General features: G+C 28.7%; 1 protein-coding gene and 1 long non-coding RNA gene across 2 annotated transcripts; both read right to left on the bottom strand.

The window, feature by feature from the left end:
* Nucleotides 1–192: 192 nt before the first annotated feature.
* On the bottom strand, nt 193–3,021 carry LOC113786379 (uncharacterized). The gene is made up of 2 exons (XR_012162818.1): nt 1,109–3,021; nt 193–939 (listed from the first exon to the last, which is right to left on the bottom strand). It is a non-coding gene; the product is annotated as an uncharacterized lncRNA (long non-coding RNA).
* Nucleotides 3,022–13,555: 10,534 nt separating this feature from the next.
* On the bottom strand, nt 13,556–15,709 carry LOC101508670 (large ribosomal subunit protein eL13z). Its single transcript, XM_004499088.3, has 5 exons — nt 15,585–15,709; nt 15,253–15,371; nt 14,981–15,114; nt 14,184–14,342; nt 13,556–13,971 (listed from the first exon to the last, which is right to left on the bottom strand). The coding sequence occupies exons 2-5, from the start codon at nt 15,359–15,361 to the stop codon at nt 13,750–13,752; spliced, it is 624 nt and encodes a 207-aa protein (XP_004499145.1). The 5' UTR covers nt 15,362–15,371; nt 15,585–15,709; the 3' UTR covers nt 13,556–13,749.
* Between the last annotated feature and the right edge of the window lie 7,033 nt (nt 15,710–22,742).

Genomic DNA, 22,742 nt, shown 5'->3' with positions numbered 1-22,742 from the left:
CAAACATATGCCACTAAACCTATTTCCACTGAACTACATGCCGACCAAAACGTCATTTTCCAGACAAAGAAGATAAATATCAGTGCTAATTGCTAAACTTAAACACGACATAAGGCGAATCCAGGTGGACTCGAACCACCAACCTCCCATACGAATAGTAGAGGGCTCATTCCAATATGAGCATATGGATCCATCATAGGCTTACATAACTTCTTATTTTAAATATTTAACTTAACATGAGATGAAAGACACATGTGGCAGCAGGTTCACTTTTTAGGATCACTATCAACACTCTTAATCTAAAAACGGATGAACACATAAAATAATCACACAGTAAAAAATTCATAGTTGTTCAATCAAAGATTGGACTACCAAGATTTTAATTTGAGATTTTAAAATTAAAATACACATTTTTTTTTGCTGGTAAAATCAAGAGCAGAAGGCTACTGAAGTTTCTGACTGAGTAAATGCAAAAAAATAATGAAGGCAGAAAATATAATTCCAATTTTTTTTCCATATGAAAGTATATCTTTGACACATTTGTTTTTTAAAAAATATAGGATAAAAAGCTCTATTTATACATGATCCTTTCACCCAAAATAAATAAACCCTCGACTACCACAAAAGATTCACATCATTGGGAAAATCAAAATAAACCACTTCCAATACTAGCAATCTCCAACTAGACCCCCAAAATTAGAACCAGCATAATATGATTGACTCTTGTTACAGTGAGTCTTTTTATTTAAACTTAGCAATCTTTTTATTTAAACTTAGCAAAGTAGATTGTGGATACTCTGACCATCTCAATGATGATTAATTATATGTACATCTCAATACATCACTAGAAACTAGTCAATCCATAAACATAAAAAACTAAGCCAAATCAACAACCCCTTGCCACTACACCTTGTATTGTATGTCCATGCCATCTCGATGCTAAAATTGATAATAGATAACAAAAATATAGTTAACAAAGTAAATTGCCTGCATTACCAAGTCATTACAGTGCAGCAAATATTATCGAAAGTTAAAACCAAACAAAACATTCACCAAAAATTTAACATAATCAGAGTAAAATAAAGATGAAATAAACAGAGATAAATACCAGTATTCCTAGGATTATGGAACAATGTGGAAGAAATTCAGTAAGGCTGACCAAGGCTATCAAAGATACAAGACTGTTCACGAAATTTTGGATATGTTTATTGTGTATGCGGGACATAAAGCCAAAATCTCTTGTACTGCACACAACTTTCACTCGAGTCCCCAGCACGAAGTTAAAAGTTCCATTAAATATAAACCTGGAAAAAAAAAATGTATTCGGAAGATACAAACTTTAATCTCTAATAGCTAAAGGCCATCTCAACATAACTATACCACTGACATAACATAAAATATTTAGGCCATATGATGATGATATTACAGACTAATGAATGTTAAACACATCTTCCTTTATGAACTACATAAACACCTTAGAAACAATGTTTGATAAAAAGGGGCTATTATGGAGATTTGAAACGACAAAACACTAGAAAAACATTAAGGGCATTAGTGTCTAAACACTTTGAAAATGGCCTTTTTACAACGTAAAATTGAGCGATCCGCAACAAAGAGCTACATAATCACCTTAGAAACAATGTTCGATAAAAATTATAGAATATTGAATTGACAGTAATTTTTCCCTCTTCTGAGTATACTTGTTGAATGTGTACCACTACAAAACCAAGTGCATGTTAGAAAATTCCTTTGGTTAAAAGTTTGACTGAATTGCAACAATATTTAAGTTACAAAATCTATTACAAAAAATAACGACAATGACATTGAAATGTACGCCTCGGGAAACTGGTCGAGATAGATGACAGCACCCTTTTCCTCTCTTCCTTACATAAAATAAAATAGCCAATTGATGAACAATATTGGACCTGTCTTTCTTATACAAATTTAAGCGTGAACAACAAACAACATATCGTAGAATTAAATTGCAGCCATATCCTTCAATTTAATCAAATACGCCGTAAAATAATGTCATGAATTCAGGATGTGAGTTAATCATTAGTATAAAACAGATTATAAATTACTTAATTCTATGATAAATTGAGCAATATTATAACAAAATAATCGTGTCGGCGATTACTTGTTGAATTGGGTTTCGTAACGACGATAGATTGCTGATTAGAATCATATCATGTGCGGTGTTGTGGGGTGCATTGAAGAATAAAAGAAGAAAAAAAATAACAGAATAGAAAAGAGAAAGGAGAAGACACAAGACACACACGCACAACAGAGGGAAAGAAAAATAGGTTGGGGAAAAAAATAAAAATAAAAATCCCCAAACCTATCTCTCCCCTCTCAAAACAAAATAACTTCAATTTTATTAAGATTTTTCGGATCTGCTATGCAAGCGCACCTGACATAGCAAAGATCCATTCACAATTAACAAATTAATAACATAGAAACACAACAAATTGTCAAATACCTTGTGTTGCTATGCCTAAACTTCTGATCTCGCCAACCGAATTTGCAATGGATACAAAATTTAATTAATATCCTATACGATTGTTATCATAAACTCTACAATTATACAATTGATTCCGTGTTAATTGCTCCGATTCAAACACGAACCTCGCAGAAAAACACACGATCATTCGCTGATCAACCGATATCTGAAAAATAAAAATATAAAGCGTAATCGATTAAACGAAATTGAAACAAATAAAAAAGGAAAATTACCTCACGGTGGCAGATTCGCGACTTGATTGAATGAGAATTTTCATAAGTGAAACATATTTTGTAGAACTCTAACGATCTTATGAGAAACAGATCGATGATACGTTCATGAAACTAAGAATTGAAAATTGGAGAGAAATTGTAATGAGGCAAATTTGACGCGGCAAATTGAGTTCGGTAAAAAAAAGGGTTACGATCGTTCTATTATATAGTGGAGGGTGGAGAAAATAAACAGCTGTGATTAGTTGGCAACAAAAATATCGACGGTCTAGATTGTTTAAGTAAATTGGGGCGGTGTTGGTGCGATTTCTATTTGGAGCAAGGTATTGAATATTTATTTTTAGAGCTACAAAGAAAAGAAGGTTCTCTCGAGTAAAAAAAAAAGAAAAGAAGAGTAAAAAAAAAAAAAAGGTTTGATGACTAGATATTTTTGAGTGTTTGATGGGTTTTTTTTGTTTAGAGATTTGTACCATGCATCTTTCAATTTTACCTTTCAATCCCCCAATTTTTTTTAAAGACTACTATGTTCTTTTCTATATTGTATAAAATCATTAAAAAAAATTAGCATTCCAGTTTCTCACCCCACATTCGAAAATATTAAAAAAATTCTTAACATTCGAAAATTTTAAAGTTTCAAAATAATACCCAAGTAAGTATTTTGTGTTATTCGAAATTTTGTTAAATTGAAAACTTTCGAAATGTAAATATGCTGAAAAAATTATCAATTTTGAAATTTTAGAAAAATATAAAACTTTCTAAATGAAATTTTTTAGAAAATTTCGAAAATTTAGATGAATACGAAATTTTTGAAGTATATTTTTCCTTAAAGCTTCAAAAGTTTGAATGAAATTGAAACTTCTAAAACACATATCCTTCAAAAATTTCAAACCTTCGAAGTAATTCCATTTCGAAAGTTTCAAAAAATTCAAAAATTTTAATTTTTTTTTAAATTACTGACGTATGTTATAATTAAAAATATATTTTGGAAAAAAAAAATTACAATACTGTTATTAATTAAATTTATTACTATTTTTTGAAATTAGGTATCTATAGAGTTGAGGTTTCTGCTTCAAGAACGATTATAGATTCTACAAAAAAATTTATCACCGATCAGGTATTATTATTACTTATAATCCATCACCAATCAAATTTTTATTATAGAGATAAATTTGATGTTTTATTTGAAATATATTTTGTAGGTATTTCCTTCTCGAGAAGTTGTATTTGAACAGGCAAAAACCAATGGAAGGCAAAAACCAATGGAAGGCAAAATAGAATTTTAATTGTTACCATTCGATCAGATAAAGTAACCGGAAAGAGGGGAAGAAAAGACAAATTGATTTTGAAATGCGAAAGAGGTGGAAGATATAAATCAATAAATCAAAATCAACAGTAACTTGTTCTCATAAGGAAAATTGTCTGTTTACTCTCATATGTATATCGTTAAGTGTCGGTGAATGATGGAAAATTAGTGTTCGTTGTGGGACACACGATCATAATTTGTTTGATATTGTAACCGGTCATTCTTATTTGGGGCGTTTAAACGAAGAAGAGAGGAAATTTGTCAATGACACGACAAAATATAAGCTTGCACCCAGATTCATTTTTAATACTTTGAAAGAGAGAAATAAAGCTAATCTCGCAATTCCCAGTCAAATATATAAAGTAAGAAGTACTTATCGATCATCATTGAGAGGTTCGTACATAGAAATGCAGCATCTGTTGAAGTTAACACAACAAGAAAATTATGTGCATTGGACAAGAAGACGAGAGAATTCAGATGTTTTGAGAGATATATTTTGGACGCATAGTGATTGTATAAAGTTGTTAAACACGTTTCATTTTGTTTTGATATGTGATAGCACATACAAAACAAATAGATATCAGTTATCATTACTTGAATATGACATTCTTGGTGTCATATTGGTGTTGTTGTCTCGTAATCTGAATATGACATTCTTTTCGCTAAATAAAGCACCATCGAAAGAGTCTTTTGTTCACTCTTTACTAGCAATTGGATTCTTCAATGAAAATAATTGGGTATAGGTAAAATTTATGATTAGTGTTGTTTATTAAATAAATGTTCAATGTTTTCTTGTTCAGATAAATTAATGTTTAACTTTTTCTTGTTCAGATCAAATTGAAGTCTGATTGTCCTTTGCCACCTACCTCACAAAAATGGAAAGACTTATGTAGTGAGTGTGCAAAGACATGGGAAATAGCTTATGTAGCACGTATGAAGCATTGAGAACGCATTGATCCATCATTTATCAAATCATCTTGTATTTCATTAAATGAAGATTAGAATATCTTTTATATCATATATCATGGATTATTAGAATATCATTTATCATTGATCCATCATTTATTAATTCATCTTGCTTTATCATTTTCAATATATTTTATTATGAATTAACTCAAAATAAATGCGGATTAACTCAAAATAACACAAAATATTAAAATACAAATTCATGTTCAATATCTCAATAATATATAACACAATCACTAATCGTCGTACAAGAAGACTAACTCACTTAATATCTAATGAACTTTCACTAAATTGAGCTACCAAATTAATGGCCCTACGTAAAAGATCAGCTGCTCTACGATCTCGTGTCGATGATGGACCAGCATGTGCAGAAGATGATGGCCCAGCATGTGCAACAACAGTAGGTGGACTCGAAGGTGCAATTGTAGATAGAGGAATGACCAGAGGATGTGAAACACTCATGTACCATGCATAGTAGTTTGCAACGACCTCTCCAGGAAAAGTCGCAATAGGATATAGCCTCCGAAAGGCCGATACAGATGATTTTATAGTGGTCTGTCATACCCAATCTATATTGTTCGACGTCGGAGGAACGTCGCGTGGAATGCACTAAATACGACCAAACTGTCGAAGACATCGCTCCATAAAATATGGGACTGAGACTCCACCACATCAAAGATATCTAGAGAACATCGAAATTGATACAAACGAATGATTAGCTCCATCATCATCATATGGTGTAAAAACTACATCCTCGAGCAACAAAGCATCAAATCCCTGACGATATGTCATCAATCCACCTTCAACAACATGTTTTGCAGTCCACATACATGCTCTTGGAAGATGTGCAAGAATTGCTCCTCTATCGCCCCACTTACCGATTCTATGGAAGTGCTCGTAAATCCAGCACTGCAACATAAGTAACATCATAAAATGATATAACTTAATAAATAAATAATTAATTAAATAAATAAATGCCACAACTTAATATAAATGATATACCTCTAATAGGGTCATGTAACCTCCCAACTGTCGAGTGTCATTGACAGTCTCATCTCCCATATTGTCATAAAGGAAAACCAATGTCGCGGTAGCCCACGAATAGTCTCGACAATGATCTAAATCAATAAATAAACTAATGTATTTTTCCTCCACATGCGTATGTGTTTGATCGACGAAAGTAGTGCTGCCAACTAAATGCAACAAATACGTTCTAGCCGCACACTCAAACTGGTTAGTTTGAATGAGACGACTATATAAATCACGCAACCATTGCAATCTATATTGGGCACATTTATTATATTTAATCTCAGCTAGTGTTTTCTCCCATGTTGCACATAAGTACTCATGTGCAGCTCTTGCAGCATTATTAATGTTCATATTCACATGTGTATCAAAAAATTTACCATGGGGTGAGATGTGAAGGACACTCACGACGTCGTCTAAAGTGATAGTCATCTCTACAACCGGCAAATGAAATGAGATGGTCTCCTTGTGCCATCTTTCAACAAATGCAGATATCAGACCAACATCAGTCATAGTGAGGTAGGCTAAAGACAGATGTAACAATCCAGATTCCCAAATCCAATGCTCTACAGGATATGGCACAAGAACTTCGGTAAACTTCTTCAGCTTCAATCCATGAGTAATTACTTTTAACGATCCACGATCCTACGAGTAATTACACAGTAATTAATTAATTAAATAAACTTAAATAAACAATTAACTAAATAAACAATTAATAAATAAACATAATTAAATAAACTTAAATTAAATAAACATTAAATATTAATTAAAATATATCTCTCCTTCCCATAGCCTCTGAGCCACGTGGTGCTCATATTGTGTCAACACATGTGTCACCATCGGTCCTCTAGGGAATCCAATATGTCGATCATGCTCATCAATATCGTCAACATCATCAGTATGTGCAACAACATCATGAATATCATCAGTATCGACAGCATGTGCAGCATACTATTCCTCAGTTTGTTCCATATAAGGCTCAGGGACATCCTCCTCCATATGTGAATGCTCAGTAGGCTCAATGGAATCATCATGGACATCCTCCTCCATATATGAATGCTCAGTAGACTCAACGGCATCATCATGGACATCTTGTCTTCGACGATGCTATCTAATTGGACGATTTGCTTCATTTTTTCGTCTGTTTGATGTTGTTGATGGAATTCTCACTACACCATCACATCTATCACCTATCAAGTTGCAAATAATTTTTCCAAACACACCTCTCATTCTAGGCACTACAATATATCAATATAAAAAAATGAAGAAAAAAAAAACTTACAAAAAATTTCATTTCGGAACTTTCATATGGACAAACTTTCGAAACATGTTTCGCAAGTTTCGATGAATGTCAAAGTTCCAAATAAGCTTCGAAACTTTCCATGCATCCTAAAGTTTTGAAACTTTCCTTGCATTTCCGGATTTTCGCATTTCGAAAGTTTCAAATTGTTGGAAAGGTTCGAAGTTTCTTCATTTCGAAACTTTCAGCTTCAATGAAACTTTTGAAACTTTCAGAATTTCTAGTGAAAAATGTACTTCGAAAGTTTTATCATCATAGAAACTTTCGAAAATCTGAAAAAATATTGTTTCGAAAGTTTGAAATGTTCGAAGGTTAGTCTTACTTTTCAATTTCGAAGGTTTCAAACTTTCGAATCTTTGGTAATTTGAGATTTGAATATTTTAAAGTTTCGAAGGAAATGGGTGAAAAAAGGAAAGTGAAATTTTTGAGGGCTTTTTATAGATAACACTAGTGTTGAGAAAAAATCTCTCTCAAATGGTTTTAATGGTAACAAAATTATTTAAAAGATTATGATTGTGGTTAATGACTAATTTGTGTTTTTGAGTGTATTCATATAAGAAAACAGGTTATTAATCATTAAGACAAAAAGGAGAAAAATCTGATTCAAATATGAAGGATTGGAATTCGAGAGGATGACCTCGTAAGAGGATGATTCTTCAAATATGAAGAATACTCATCCTCGCTGAAACAAATTGTTTTATTCATTGAGTAAAGGCAAAACAGTATTAAAGAATGAATAAATAAATCTTTTGAAATAAAGAAGTAACATGGCAAAAGAAAGGTATGAGGAAGGATTATACTATGATGGGTCTATGGTCAATATCTTGGAAAGCAACCCAACACCTTTGAAAGTAACCCATCATATCATGCGCAAAGGCTAAAAATAGACCTATAGATCATTCTTGTATGATTGAAAGTAATATAGAGTCAATCTTCAAAAAGGCAACAACAAACAAGCCAAAAATAGAAGCCTTCACATGTCTTAAAGAAAGGAAAGAGAAAAGGACATCACATGAAGCTTTTACAAGTCTTAAAGAAAGGAAAAAGAAAAGGACAACACATGTCCAAGTTCCTAGGTATACTGAACCTCGTGCAGGAGGATAGACTGCATTAGTCAAAGGAAAGTTGGATGACAATTTCATACTTATAAGGAAATACCTTGGACTTTTTGATTGAAGTCCCCAACGGTCATAAAGCTTTTGCCACTTGAAAATATCATCTCAAAGTCTCTATAAAAGGCAGAGAGCTCTTCATTATCAAATACACAACAACATTGCATAAAAAGATCAAGTATCTCAAAGCTATCAAGAGCAATATTCATCCTCTCTTTATACTTTCTACAATCCTTCATTAGATCTTTGAAATATCCATTTAGAAAGTGTTTAAGAAAAGAGAAACAATCACATTAATATCACTCTGTAATTTCCACGTGAGTTACACTTGTAAATAGTTGAAACTTGATTGTAAGCTTGGTGAGGCTAAAGAATACACAAAGTGTAATCATCCTCTGTGAGAGGTTGATCAGTTTGAACATTAGTGAAATCTCACAAGTGTGTGAGGACTGCATGTAGCCTTCATTGGGTGAACCAGTATAAAAGTTGTGTGTGTCATTCTTTACAATCTCTTTCTTTTGCTCAGCTCTGATTTAACATTTAAACAACCATCCTCGAGTTTCCATCCTCTATGAGAGGATAGTATCTAAAACACGAGAAAATTATTTTTAAACAGCAAAATTCATATTCAACCCTCCTTCTAGTGATATTTAGCTACATCAATTGGCATCAGAGCAAAGTTCCTAGAAAATTACATCTAACAGTGTAAGAGAAAAAGATCCAAAAAGAAAAATGTCAAAAGCTAAGTATATTCTTGAAGGATGATCATCCAGCCGACCTCCCTATTTTGATAGCACAGATTACTACCACTAGAAAGGTAAGATGAAACTATTTCTCATATCATAAGACAACAACATGTGGTCTATGGTTTAAAATGGGGATCACGTCATCAAAACCAACAATATAGATGCAACATCCGATGAGAATCCTCAAGCACAGTGGACGACAGATGAAAATTAAAAGGTACTCCTAAACTCTAAAGCTCATTTATTTCTAACGTGTGCTTTAAGCAGGGAAGAGTATGATAGAGTCGAAGAGTGCAAAAATGCTAAGGAGCTCTAAGACACTCTAAAGATCCATCATGAAGGAACAAGTCATATGAAAGAAGCAAGAATTGACACGGGAGTAAGATATTTCGAACTATTCGAAATGAAGGAAGAGGAAACCATTGATGAAATGTTCTCAAGGTTAACAATCATATTAAACAAATTGAGATCTCTTGGAAAGGTATAGTTCGTTCAAGAAATGATAAGAAAAATCCTAAGGAGTTTACCAAAAGATTGGAGGTCAATGGTGTCTGCCATTACAGAATAATTTAGTTTGATTGACTTGATAGGAAGATTCAAATAGCATGATTATTTTTTACTATTTTTAATAAACGGTTATTAATTATTTTATATTCATAAAATAATACCATAAATAGTTTTTTTATAGATTTTGATTTTTTTCCTAAAGTCCTTCTATAAATATATGATTTTCTTCAATCAATTATTTTAAATTTCATAGATTAAAGATTATCCAATTTCAAAGAAAAGTTTAATTGAAGGTGCAATGGCTTTATTTATCCAAAAAATTCTTTTGATATGTGCATTGACGTTGCTATTCGAACACAGTGTTCTTGGAATAACAGTGAGCATTACTAACAAATTGCAATCCCGTAAGGACTTAACTGTTCACTGCAAATCTGCTGATGATGATCTTGGAGTTCGTGTTCTTAAGTTTAATCATGGCTTTGATTGGTCTTTTGAATATAATGTGTTTGGTAGAACACAATTCTATTGTTCCTTTAAGTGGAATGGTGGTGAATTGAAATGGTATGACATATTCATTCAACGTAGAGATCATTGTGATAATTGCATGTGGTCTATATTTGAAGATTACCCATGTATTCTACGTAAAAATGGTTTAGCTTGCTTTAACTATAATAAGTAATTGATAATGTGTTAAATAAGAAGTATACTTCTCAATTTTAAAAACACATGTTTCTCTCTCTATTATATTTTTTCTTCTAAACCGTTTATCTTTTCATCTTCTTAAATTTCAATTTACATTGCTTTTAAATATATATTAAATATTTATTTCATTTTCTAAGAAAAATAGTGTGACACTCTAAACCCCAAAATTACATATATAATAATTTATATTATATTTTTTGAATTACATACGCAGCGGATAAAGAAAATATGTTTTCAAGAAAATAAAAACTTTTATAAGTAATTTAAGATATTATATTGCTCAAAAATTAAAAGGAACACTTTTAACTTTGTTTCTCCTATAAAATATGTAATCTCAATAAGCTTGTTCTAAGTATAATTACTTAATTTAATTCCAAAAACTTACTAGTACTAAGGTTTTCATATAAAAAGTCATTTATAATTACATAAATAAAATATAAATTACAACTCTAAATTTCCGGTATCACCTATTAGAGCAGGGTTTCTCCTAAATTTAAACTTCAAGACTCATTAACCTGTAATAACTGCGATTTCGCAAAGGCATTGTCAAGTCAGTCAAACACAAACTACGAAGGAGGTGAGTTTTGAAATCATGTTAATACTTAATAGTATAATATAAGTAAACAGAACACGCAAAACAATCATAATACAGTGTATCATAACACAAACATTCTTCAAGGAAAAACAACAAAACATTCACAAGAAAATAAAATGCAATGCATGAGCTTGTATTCTACTTCACAATGTGGTACCATTCTAACTCTGAAGTACTTGGTTAGGAGGCTTGATACTATGCCACCATCTCGGTGGACGGACAATTCAAATTGGCCTTGTTCTCATAGATCCCCTCAACTTAACCTGAGACACATATATGTGACAGTCGACTTAAATGTGTGTTGCATGGTAGCTCCCGACATTTGGAGTGCTACTTCCAAGTCACCTAAGAATTCTCCACCCGAATACCTCAATGGTCTAACAATCTTTCCTTAAGTCTCAACAGTAGACCGCCACGATCAGACTCATTCAGTTGTACTTCCTCGGAATCACTAGGCTTGTCAGGCTCTACCTATATGTTAACAAAATAGTTTCCACTTGACAAATTCTCAATATTTATTTTCTCTCCTCATTAGCTTAGACTACTCCATTAAGAGCATCGTCTTTAGGAATCATCACTATCTAATCAACTATTGGGTACTTCAATATTCTCATCAAAATTTATAATATCATTAATCATACATAATCATCACTATCATCAATCAAAAATCATCATTATCATCACGTAAACATATATCTTACCATGCATCCATCTTTTATTATCACATCACATAATTTCATCTAATCAAACATATGCACATAATTTCATTCAACATCCAACATCACAATAATGACAAATATCAACTACCACATAAGTATCAAAAATTAAATCATCACCTTATAAACATTTCTATTTCACATTTTAATCTCACAATTCTCATACTTCATATTAATTAGCTTATCTCTCAAAGAGCTACCTTTGTACGAAGCAAACCTCGAATGAATCGTTTGGAAATATGGTTTTTCCGTTCATCTAACAATATATTATACTCTTGAATTCAAACGTTTTATCACCCTTTACCTTATTTCGACGCTTTAACACACGAGTACGATTCCACAAGCAAACAATATTTGTTCTTTAACTTTTTGTCCTTCAATCGATCTAACTCGACAGTTTATGGGTAAACGCCAAAAGTAAATTATGAGAAAATACTCTAAAAATTAAATTTCAAAATTCGGTCAACGAAAATTACTATAAATCAGAAAACCAATGAGTGGATAATATAGCCATTTTTCACGAGATTGTTTTGGCGTTGGTTTCACTCAAATCAAACTTACGGTGAAAAAGAACGGTGCAAAATAACGAATTATGTAAATGGAGAAGTCGGGTATTTTAGAGAGAAATTGGGATTGTTAAAAATCTAGAAAATTGTGTTTAATTGAATAGCTAAATGAGTAAAACAAAATACTAAAATTTAGACGAAAAGGAAGAAATTTTTTTGGGAAAGTCATCGATAAACAATATCAATTTTCTTCTTTTTCTCTCGATGCGGGTGCCCTATTTAGTATCTACTCTCTTTTTCTCCTGCCCATCATTGTTGTTATTTTCAATTAATATTCTTTTATTATTTAATTAGATTTTACTCTTAAATATGTGTCTAATTCATAAAACAAGTTTTACTTCTTTCTTCTATTTATTTTTATTTTTAAATAAAACAAACAATTATCAAAACTATTTTTTTAATACTTTTTTTTAAAAACATAATTTAATTACCTACATATTACTAATATTTCAAAAGCAATATTTTATAAAATGAAGTAATCAAATTAATTTATCTCTTAAAATATATTAATAATCAAAATCCTCATATTCAAAGTAATCCCTATAATAATACTTATTTTTTCAAATACTCAAATTAAAATATTACGATCATTAGGAAATAGTTGAAATTATAAAATAAATATAACATCAACACAATATATTAATTACTAAAACATAATAAATACATACTTAACATCAAAATACATAAAAATATTACATTTAATTGGGTACGTATATATACACATCGCATAAAATCTTTTTTTTTAAAATATATTACACTAAAATACTATTATTTTAAAAATATTATATTTATAATTTATAAAACTAGCACCTCATAAAAAGTACCTATATAACAAAAATTAATCAAAAAATTTATCATTATATATTTTAAAATAGTTTTGATATTAAATTAATTATTTAAAATCATATTTAACTAAAAATAATAATTTATTATAAAATTTATGATATTACATAATCGGTCTAACTTAGAGTTTATAGCTAAACTATCAAATATAAATTAAGAGAAATTACTCTAAATACTAAAGTATTATTTTATAAGATTAAAATCATGCTAGGTAGTTGATTTATTTTATAAAAATCATATATCATCAATAATTAAGATGTTTATCAAATGCAAAAAAATTGGAGATAAAACAAACTTGCGTACACATTTAATTAAATTAACGCAAGAAGTGTTATTTGACAGCAACAATTGGATGTTACTCTTCTAGAGTGGGATATTTTCCGCCATGTTACTCTTCTAAATAAAATTAAGGTGGATAAAGAAAACATAGGAAAATGCATGAATAAAATAAACACGGCTGCAAAATCCAGATAAAACACAAGTACTTGTTCAACATACAAACCAGAGGAACAGAACACAATAATGGTAAGCAAAGAAATCCATGATTCAGACTTGGCATGTTCTTAACAAAGCTATTTTCAAACAAAATTGTCTTGAAACAACTACTATATGAATAGAATATCAATTCTTAAGGTCATCACTTTTTGTCTTCTTTTTCTGCCTCAGCAGCCTTCTTGAGCCTAGCACCATAATGACGCTTGTTTGTGCGTTCAAGGCGGAGCTTGTAATAAGCTTTGAATGCCTTCATTTCATCGGTGATCTTGACAAGTTCTACAGTTGGTTTCTCCCTCACAACAGGCAAGTACGAGCCTTGGACTTGTGTGGCATTAGCAAGTTCCTCAGGTGTAGAGTCACCCGCCTGCAAAAACAAATAAATGGGTTGTGTGAATGTCTAGCAGACATGGTATCAAAATTAAGGAAAATTCCTCATCATAAAAGATACATTTGAACTGTCAGGTAGGTGTAGCTGTGATGGTAAAATGCTACAAGACACTTATAATAGTCTGTGAGTTTCGCCACTAAGCTATTTCAAACCAAAAATGAAAAATATGTTTGAATTTCTTGCATTACCTTGGTCTTGCGTGCACGTCTTGGGAAAACAACCAACTTGGCCTTGTATGTTTTCAGCCTCTGCACATTAGCTTGCAGGCCTTCCAAAGAACGGTTCCTGCGGCGATGATCAATGGCAATGCCAATGGTTGGAGCAAGCTTCTTGGGAATACCAGCAGCCTGCAATACAAATGAATACAATATTATTACCAAAACATAAAATATAAAGTGTAACTCCTCAATTTATAACCCATAATTGTACTCCATAGTTGAAAATAAAGATCTTTGCACCCAATCAAACTAAAGTCAGTCACAATGAAACAGGTTATCCTACACACATTACTCTTTTCACTGAGAATAATGAATCCACTGTACATTGCAGCCTATGTACAGATCCACAGTGAATTCATAATTCTCACTTACCAATGCACTGTCGGTGATTTAACAAAGCTAAAACTAGAGTTCTTGCCCAAGTAAAGTTCACACGGTGATTTAGCAAAATTCAAACACAATGTATTTGCAACAGATTATTAATGAGAATATTCGAAGAAATCAAATAGCTAAACATAACAACTCATCTCTAAATAGTACAGTGGAGTCAAAAAAACACAAACAATATAAAATGTGTTCCGCCATAGAAACAATTGTTTTTGAACTAATACATTGAGGTACATTATTTATGCCTAACATATTCCAGTAGCATACTACTGCCTTAAAAAAACTAAATGTGAACTGTAACTATAAAGCTGAACAACACTAACGATAATATACAGAATCATCTTAAGATAAGATACAAATATGAGAACAAGCAATTATACCTTCAACTCTTCAAGGGAAAATCCTTTACCAGCACGAAGTTTCATGTTGTATTTGGCAGTTTGACCATGAACCAATGGCCTTAGTGGTCCAGCAGTAGGCCTAGGGAAAATCTTAACTGCTTTCTTCTGACGGGCTAAAAAAGAGAAATCACAAACATGTCAACAGAAATGAATCAACCAGAAATACTATATAATTCAAACTAACATTCCATAGTTTAAAGCTAAAGAAAAATAACAATTAAAATTGAGATCATGAAAATATAATTAATTACCCAATCGTCTTCTGGTCTTCCTTGCTGGTTGATTGAACCATGTCTTCACGTAGTTTTGCCAATGCTTACGGAAGTGTTCGTTAGGGATAACATTGTTATGCTTCACCATGGCGGCTTACCTATAAAAGTGTACATTTTCCAAAAACAAATCAATGAATTAACACAAAATAGTGTAATCGATTAATCAAAAAATCAAAGTTTACCGCAAAGACATCAAAATATGCCTATCATAATATTAACCAATAATATTGAAATCACGGAACACATTCGAAACTTAAGCTATTACACTGTAAATGACATGAATCAATAGATGGAGAAGGAGGGGGCGCTACCTGAGTATCGATTTTCGGCCAAGAGAGTGCAGAGTCAGAGACAACAACAATTAGGGTTTCAAATATTTAAAGGAGGTGTTTTGGGTCTGTTGTGTTTTGGGCCTGTGGTGTTTGGGCTTTGTTTCAAAGTTGTGGTAATTTTTACATCCAATACATAACTCTTTGAGAAAGTATTTGGGCCTTTCATTTTATTTTATTTTATTAAAAAAACAAACTAACATTTTTTTGTTTAAGGCAACTCTTTCACCAACATATATTTATTATTTATGGTTTTGAAATTAAAATTTGTCTGGACAATAGTAATACACTATTAAAATTAGATACTTTACGTATGATTTTTAATTTAATCGATCATAATTTTATTAAATTTATATTATTATTAAAATTTGTTATAACCACAAAATATGTATCTAAGTTTTTATTTATTTATTATTGTATAAAACTTAAATAAAAATATTTTAAAAATTAAAAAAGAAATTGGTATAATATGATATTGGAGTTTATAATAGAAGTTGTTTTGAGATATTTTGAGTTCAACTTGACATGATAAATATGCTTAATTAGTTATAAAACTTAAAAATTTGAGATATAGGGAGAGATTGTATTGTATTGAGATTTTAAGAAACTACTTTTATATAAATAAATAAAATGTGATGTAAAATTTAAATAACATTTTATAATTGAATTACTAATAAGATTTTTAAAACATTTCTTAGCTTAGATTTAATTAATTTATATTTTAAGAATTCACATGGTTAAGAAATACTTCATGGATTTATAGGTTTTTTCAATAACGTGATAAATTTGTTGTAAACATCTAATTATAAAATAGTGGATGAAAACAAATCATAATTAAATAATATAGTTGAATAAAAACATAGCATCAGTATTAATTTCTTCATATATTTCAAATTTTATAGTGGTCATTGTTATTGTCATATGTCAAAATAAGACATGGTGATAACAGTAGCTATGAGATTATCATATTTAAAATGTTTGTTACTTTGGATGGAAAAGTAGTTTTGGTTTGATTGTTTGGTAACTAAAATCATTTGATCACAATAAGGACTACTTAAATTTAATTATTTGAATAAATATCTGTCCATGTTTTGAGTAGGTTAAGTCCGTGGTTCAGAGTGATTTAATTCCTTTTATATTTGTTTTGTCAACAATTATCATCTCACTTGAATTTCTCAAAGATACAAAACATATTAATTCATTCTTACTTTGATAGTCACTACAATGATACCCGTTATTTTATAGATTATACCACGCCAATCAACCTAAAATATCACAATTCCATCACCTTAATATGTATAATATAATATTGATCAAATAGTATAAAATTAAATCATATTACGTAAATATTCATACAAACAATTATAACAAAACAAAATATATGTATACTGAAACGTTAACTTTATTATTTAAATTGGTAAGAACAACATTAATTTTCTTAAAATGTTCATTATTTAGTTTAAGGAGTAGGAACATATTATTTGATTTTTTGATATCGTAGTTGTGACAATTTCTTATAGAAAATATATTGGACGATAAGGAAAAGACACATATATATTTTTCATAGAAATATGAAGAAGTAGAAAACAATAATATTGTCTTAAGTTTTAATTTAATTGACAAATGTTAATATTGTTAAGTTAAATGTCATATTTTGCATTCGAATCCAAAATTTTACAATTATGTGTGAAAAGAAAAAAAACACAAGGTATGTCGTTATGGGGAAAAGTGTGAGATGTGGAGAAGAGAGAGAGTAAACGTTAAAAGGAGGAGAGAAAATGATGAAATAAAAAGAAAAAAACACAAGGTATGTCGTCGTAGGAAAAAGTGTGAGAAGTGGAGAAGAGAGAGAGTAAATAGGTTAAAAGGATGAGAGAAAATGATGAAATAAAAAACAATAAAGAAATCATAAGAGATGAAAATGTATAATAAAGATAGCTGTAGATTTAAGAGAGGAATATTAGAGAAATATTAAATGAAAATATATATAAATTTTATCTGGTCAGAAATAATTTTTTCAACTAAAAAGTCTAACAAAACAAAATAGAAATAATACATCAGAATTTAAAAGTTTTTAATAACTTTTTGTAAATTATAAAATGTTGTGGTTGAGTAATAGTTAGCACGGAGGGAGGAGAAATAAAGACAAATCTTATTCAAAAAGAAATTTAAATGAAGTAATTTTTAACAGTTTTTTTTTATTATAATGTATTTTTCTTTTCCAAATTCCCTTGAAATGGAAAGAGAGTAAAAATTAATTTATGAGAATTTTGCATCTCTATCCTACTAAAAAATGAACCAAACACATTTTTTTCTAAAATATAGTTCTCATCTCCTTAATCCAATTCTGACTAAATACACTAAATTCTGACTAAATACACTAAGACTTATTTTAAAATCATTTCAAATCATATAAAACTGAATACACCTATAAATTCACTTCAAATGTTTGATTTTTTACAAAATCTATACTAAGATTACTTATGCCTTATTTCAAGCATAATTCATTCCAATGGTAGCCTCTCAACGATTATGTTCTCGCAAATTATACAATAAATTTTATCTCACAAAATTAATTATAATAAAAAATTTCCATGGATTTATATTTCACATATCAAATTTTATCGATCATAATCATATAACACACTATGAGGCTATGAGCATCATATACATAACATATCTATAAAAAGATTAATTAGACAAATTAGTGAACGAAGAGACAAGAGTTGTAATTTTTGTAGATCGCTCAAACATAAAACAATTTTTTGTTTGTCTAAAATATCAAACCACCCTTTTATTTTCTACTAAAAATTGTGTATCTACTTAATTTATTCTCTCATTTGCTCTTCTAACAATTCACTCTCTATCTCTTCCATTTCTTATATCAATAAAGTGAATAACATTTAGGATTGCGGAGAGACGTGGTACTTGTTCATTTGATACAACAAGTACAATTAAATTAGGTTTTTTTTTGTAATTATATCATACAATTATTGATTTAATTCATTGATAAGAGACAATTAAAGATAAATAAATTGAATATTATTAATAATAGAGAGAGTTGATTACATAAATTTTACAACACACTTATAGTGAATTAGAGAAACAATTAACTAGTTAGTTTAACTTACTAATCAACTTAACTAATTAACCAATTATAAAATATCTATTATATCTCTTCAAGCTATAATGTGTTTATAACACTTCGAGCTTTGGAAGATGTAAAAAAATATCAAAAAAAAAACATTGACTACAAAGAATATGAAATATTGACATATATCGAATAAATGATTTTGAAATGCTGAAAATAAATTAACTAAAACACGTTGAATGCGAAAAATCTATCAACTAAAATAATTTTTTTGAAAGATTAATTATTCTCTTCAAATAAAACTAATAAAGATTACAGGGCAATTTTGTTTCATCTACTATTTTTTAAGTTTTTTTTTTCTCAATTGACAAAAAAAGGCCATTTTAGGAAATGACGGTTAGATTTAGACCTAGTGGTACCTGAATAAAAGATTCATTGCGAGTAGGGTAAAAACCAGTATAATGAGTATAGATATAAATATAGAGACACGTAATTATCCATAAAATTGGACGCGTATAAATGCATGTTCAAATACTATAATACACATCTCACCCCATATACCTCATAAAATATTATTTTGGAAGTTTATTGTAATAATGTGAAATTGTTTGATATATTTTGAGTTAGAAAATATTTTAATTTATAATACTTTATGATTTGGATTTAAAATACTTGGAAATTTTTTAAATTTAATCACAACAATAGCGATTATTTATCAATCTTTTTTGTTAAAGTGCATGTAATGGGTATGAGTACGCGCACTAAGATATCAAAAGGATAAAGGTACATATATTAAAATTCACACCCATGAAGATATGAGCATGAGTATAAATATTTTTTTAAATTGCGGTCATAAGTCAAGTATTATAGTACCTTACCTAAACCTTATCCATTGACATCCTTATTTTTACTTATAACATTTATTTACGTGTATCAAAATAGTCTTATAAATAATCAAGACTAAATATTGTTTTGGTGGGTTGTTTATTATTATCATTCATGCATGTTGGATTTTAGTTAAAATTGACAAAATCAAATTGGGTATTAGTGATTTGATACGGATGCGAAAATGGGTAAATCATGTTAAAAAATATGATTAATTTAATTGAATTGATTTTATTTATTTATTTATGATAATTCAATTGATTTAATGATTAATTTTATTGACATTGAAAATATTTTAGTCAATATTAGATCAATAATTTTATATACACGCATATACTTCATATACAATTGATATAACATAAAATCAAACTTGCTACTTGAAACTCGTTTTATTTGTTACAATTTTTTTTATGTATCAAAATCGGCCATGATTAGAATTTTGATTTTTAAATGAGTTTATATGGATTTTAAATTTTAAGTTTTTGAATTTTTGTAATAAAGTTTTTTTTTTCTTTATCATTAAAAAGACAAACATTTTTATATTTCAGTAAACTATTTAGTAAATACTCAGAGTTATGTATTGGATGGGTAAAAACTACCACATATTTTGAAGCTAATCTCAAAAACCGCATACCCAAAACACCTCATTTAATAGCAAATTTCAAATTTGTGTTATGTGAAGGGCTTAAGTTTCGAATTCGTGTTCCGTGAAGAGCTTAAGTTTCGAATTCGTGTCATGTGATTTCAATATTTTCCGTTAAATATTATTGATTAAGATTTTGATTTTTATATGAGTTTATATGGATTTTAAATTTTAGGTTTTTGAATTTTTGTAATAAAGTTTTTTTCTCTATCATTAAAAAAGACAAACATTTTTATATTTCAGTCAACTATTTAATAAATATTTTTTTTTGGAGTTTATTTGTCAAAATATAAGAAAATATATTTATAGTTAATTAATATAATATTAATTATCACATTAATCTTTTAATAAAAATTTGAAAAAAAAATGTGAGAATTATATTAGAGTTTAGAATGAGGGTAAAATTTGATATTTTTGTTAATATGATAATAATTAGTTATAATAATAAAATTTGATATACTAAGGATTTACATTTGATTGATATTTTAAAAGATTATTTTTTATATAAAAAATACTTCTGAATTTTTAAAGACAATATAAGAATTTATCAATTTATTAAAAAATTTAAAAGATGTTCATAATCAAGATTTAAGATTTAGATTTCTATAATTTAACAATTTATAGGAATTGGAAATATTTTATACATAATAAGATTTGAAAGAACCTATTAGATTTTTAGAAAATATTATCAATTACAATAATAAATAAATATAGACAACAAATAAAAAATTATTAAATAAAAATCTATAAAATTAATACAATTTTATTGAGATATTTAAAGTTACATTAGTCATTATTATCATATCAGTTATGATTTTCATAAATGTATATAAAAAATTATTAATTTTTTTTTTATTTTGAAGATTTTATCACCTTATGTATTATATTACACATCTAAAGAATGAAGTGTCACATCTTCCAATCGGACTAAAGATTAATTCTTTTAAAAATTAATATCCTATTAAAAATATTTATATAATAATATATTATATCAAATATACATATAAATTAATCAAGAAAATAATTATTATAATATAATAAAATAAATATATATTAAAATATTACTTTTTATTATTAAAACTAATAATTAAGAAAATCGTTTGTTTTATGAAATATTATATTATCCATATTAAAAAGTAGAAAAAAATTGTCATATTTTTTCATATTGTTTATGTGATGGTTTTTCAAATAAAAGATTGTATTTGACATGCAATAAGGGAAAAAGTACAAGTTATATATTTCCAAAGATCTTTAATTTTTTAAAGAAGGACTATAAAAAAAGAGATGTAATCAAGGAGAGAAAATGATAGAGAATAGATATGTAAAAGTATAATTAAATAAATAAGAGAAATGGTAGAGGAGAGATGAGAAAAATAAAAATAAAAATTGAAAACTCATAGAAATACCATGTTTTGTAAAACAATAAATATCATGTGGTTGATAAAGATTTTTTTCTATTAAAAATTGGTTTAGTACATGTAAATTATTCTCACAAAAATGACTATAAATGCAACTTATCAAAAATTGAATATTTTTATTACCATGTAACTTTTTTAGAATTGCAAAAAATATTAGTTGAATAGCACTTACGATCTATCTAAACTATTTTAATTGAATACCGTAAAGCTTATTTAAATCACTTATTTGTTAATACAATACTTTTTCATCAAAAAATCCTTTTAAATACTAATTGAAAACATCCCTAAATTAACTCCAACAAAACTTCTCGAATGACTAAAATTATACATTAAGAATCTAAAATGTTACCAAGCCAGATTATTAAATGATAGATACATGAAAACACACTTTTCTCAAATACACTGTTACAAGGTTGAAGTCATTTGATCATGTTCTGTTGGGTAACTTACGAATTAAGAAATGGGAATTGTTTTTTGTTTTAAAAAACGGGAAAGAAATGCGAATGGTTGATCTAGAAGGAGATGGACAATTATTGAATGGAAGTGGAGGTCGTGGCCTACCCTTTCGTTCCACTCCTACAACACTACTTTGTCGTTAAAAGCCCCAATGCACTTTAATTTAAGTTTTGCTACTCAACTAATTTGAATGTGGAGCCAAGCCTAAAGAGGAAACAACACTATGTTTTTTTGCTTTACTTTTGTTATATCAAACACGATTTAACCTTAAGTATTCGAATTCATCACTATTATTTCTTTTGTTTTCACCAAAAGTAAATGCACAACTACAAATAATTTAAGTTAATGTTTGATATCATGATAAAATCATTAGACTCAAGATAAATTATGGTTGTAATTTTTACGAACACAAATAATTTAAGTTAATGTTTGATATCACGATAAAATTATCAGATTTGCAATAAATTATTATTATAGTTTTTTAAAATCATAACGATTTACCATAATTCCGACAACTCTAATGTGATACTAAACTTATTAAATATAAAATTTTACAATATCATCATAAAATTCACGTGAAAACTCAAAATTTTCTAAATAGACGTAACAGAAATAATTATTTAGTAAAGAATAATATAAGAAATAAA

The sequence above is a fragment of the Cicer arietinum genome, chromosome 4 (genome assembly GCF_000331145.2).
Source record: "Cicer arietinum cultivar CDC Frontier isolate Library 1 chromosome 4, Cicar.CDCFrontier_v2.0, whole genome shotgun sequence".
NCBI lineage: Eukaryota > Viridiplantae > Streptophyta > Magnoliopsida > Fabales > Fabaceae > Cicer > Cicer arietinum.
The sequence above is the reverse complement of the archived record's forward strand: the minus strand, read 5'-3'. Positions and strand labels throughout refer to the sequence as shown.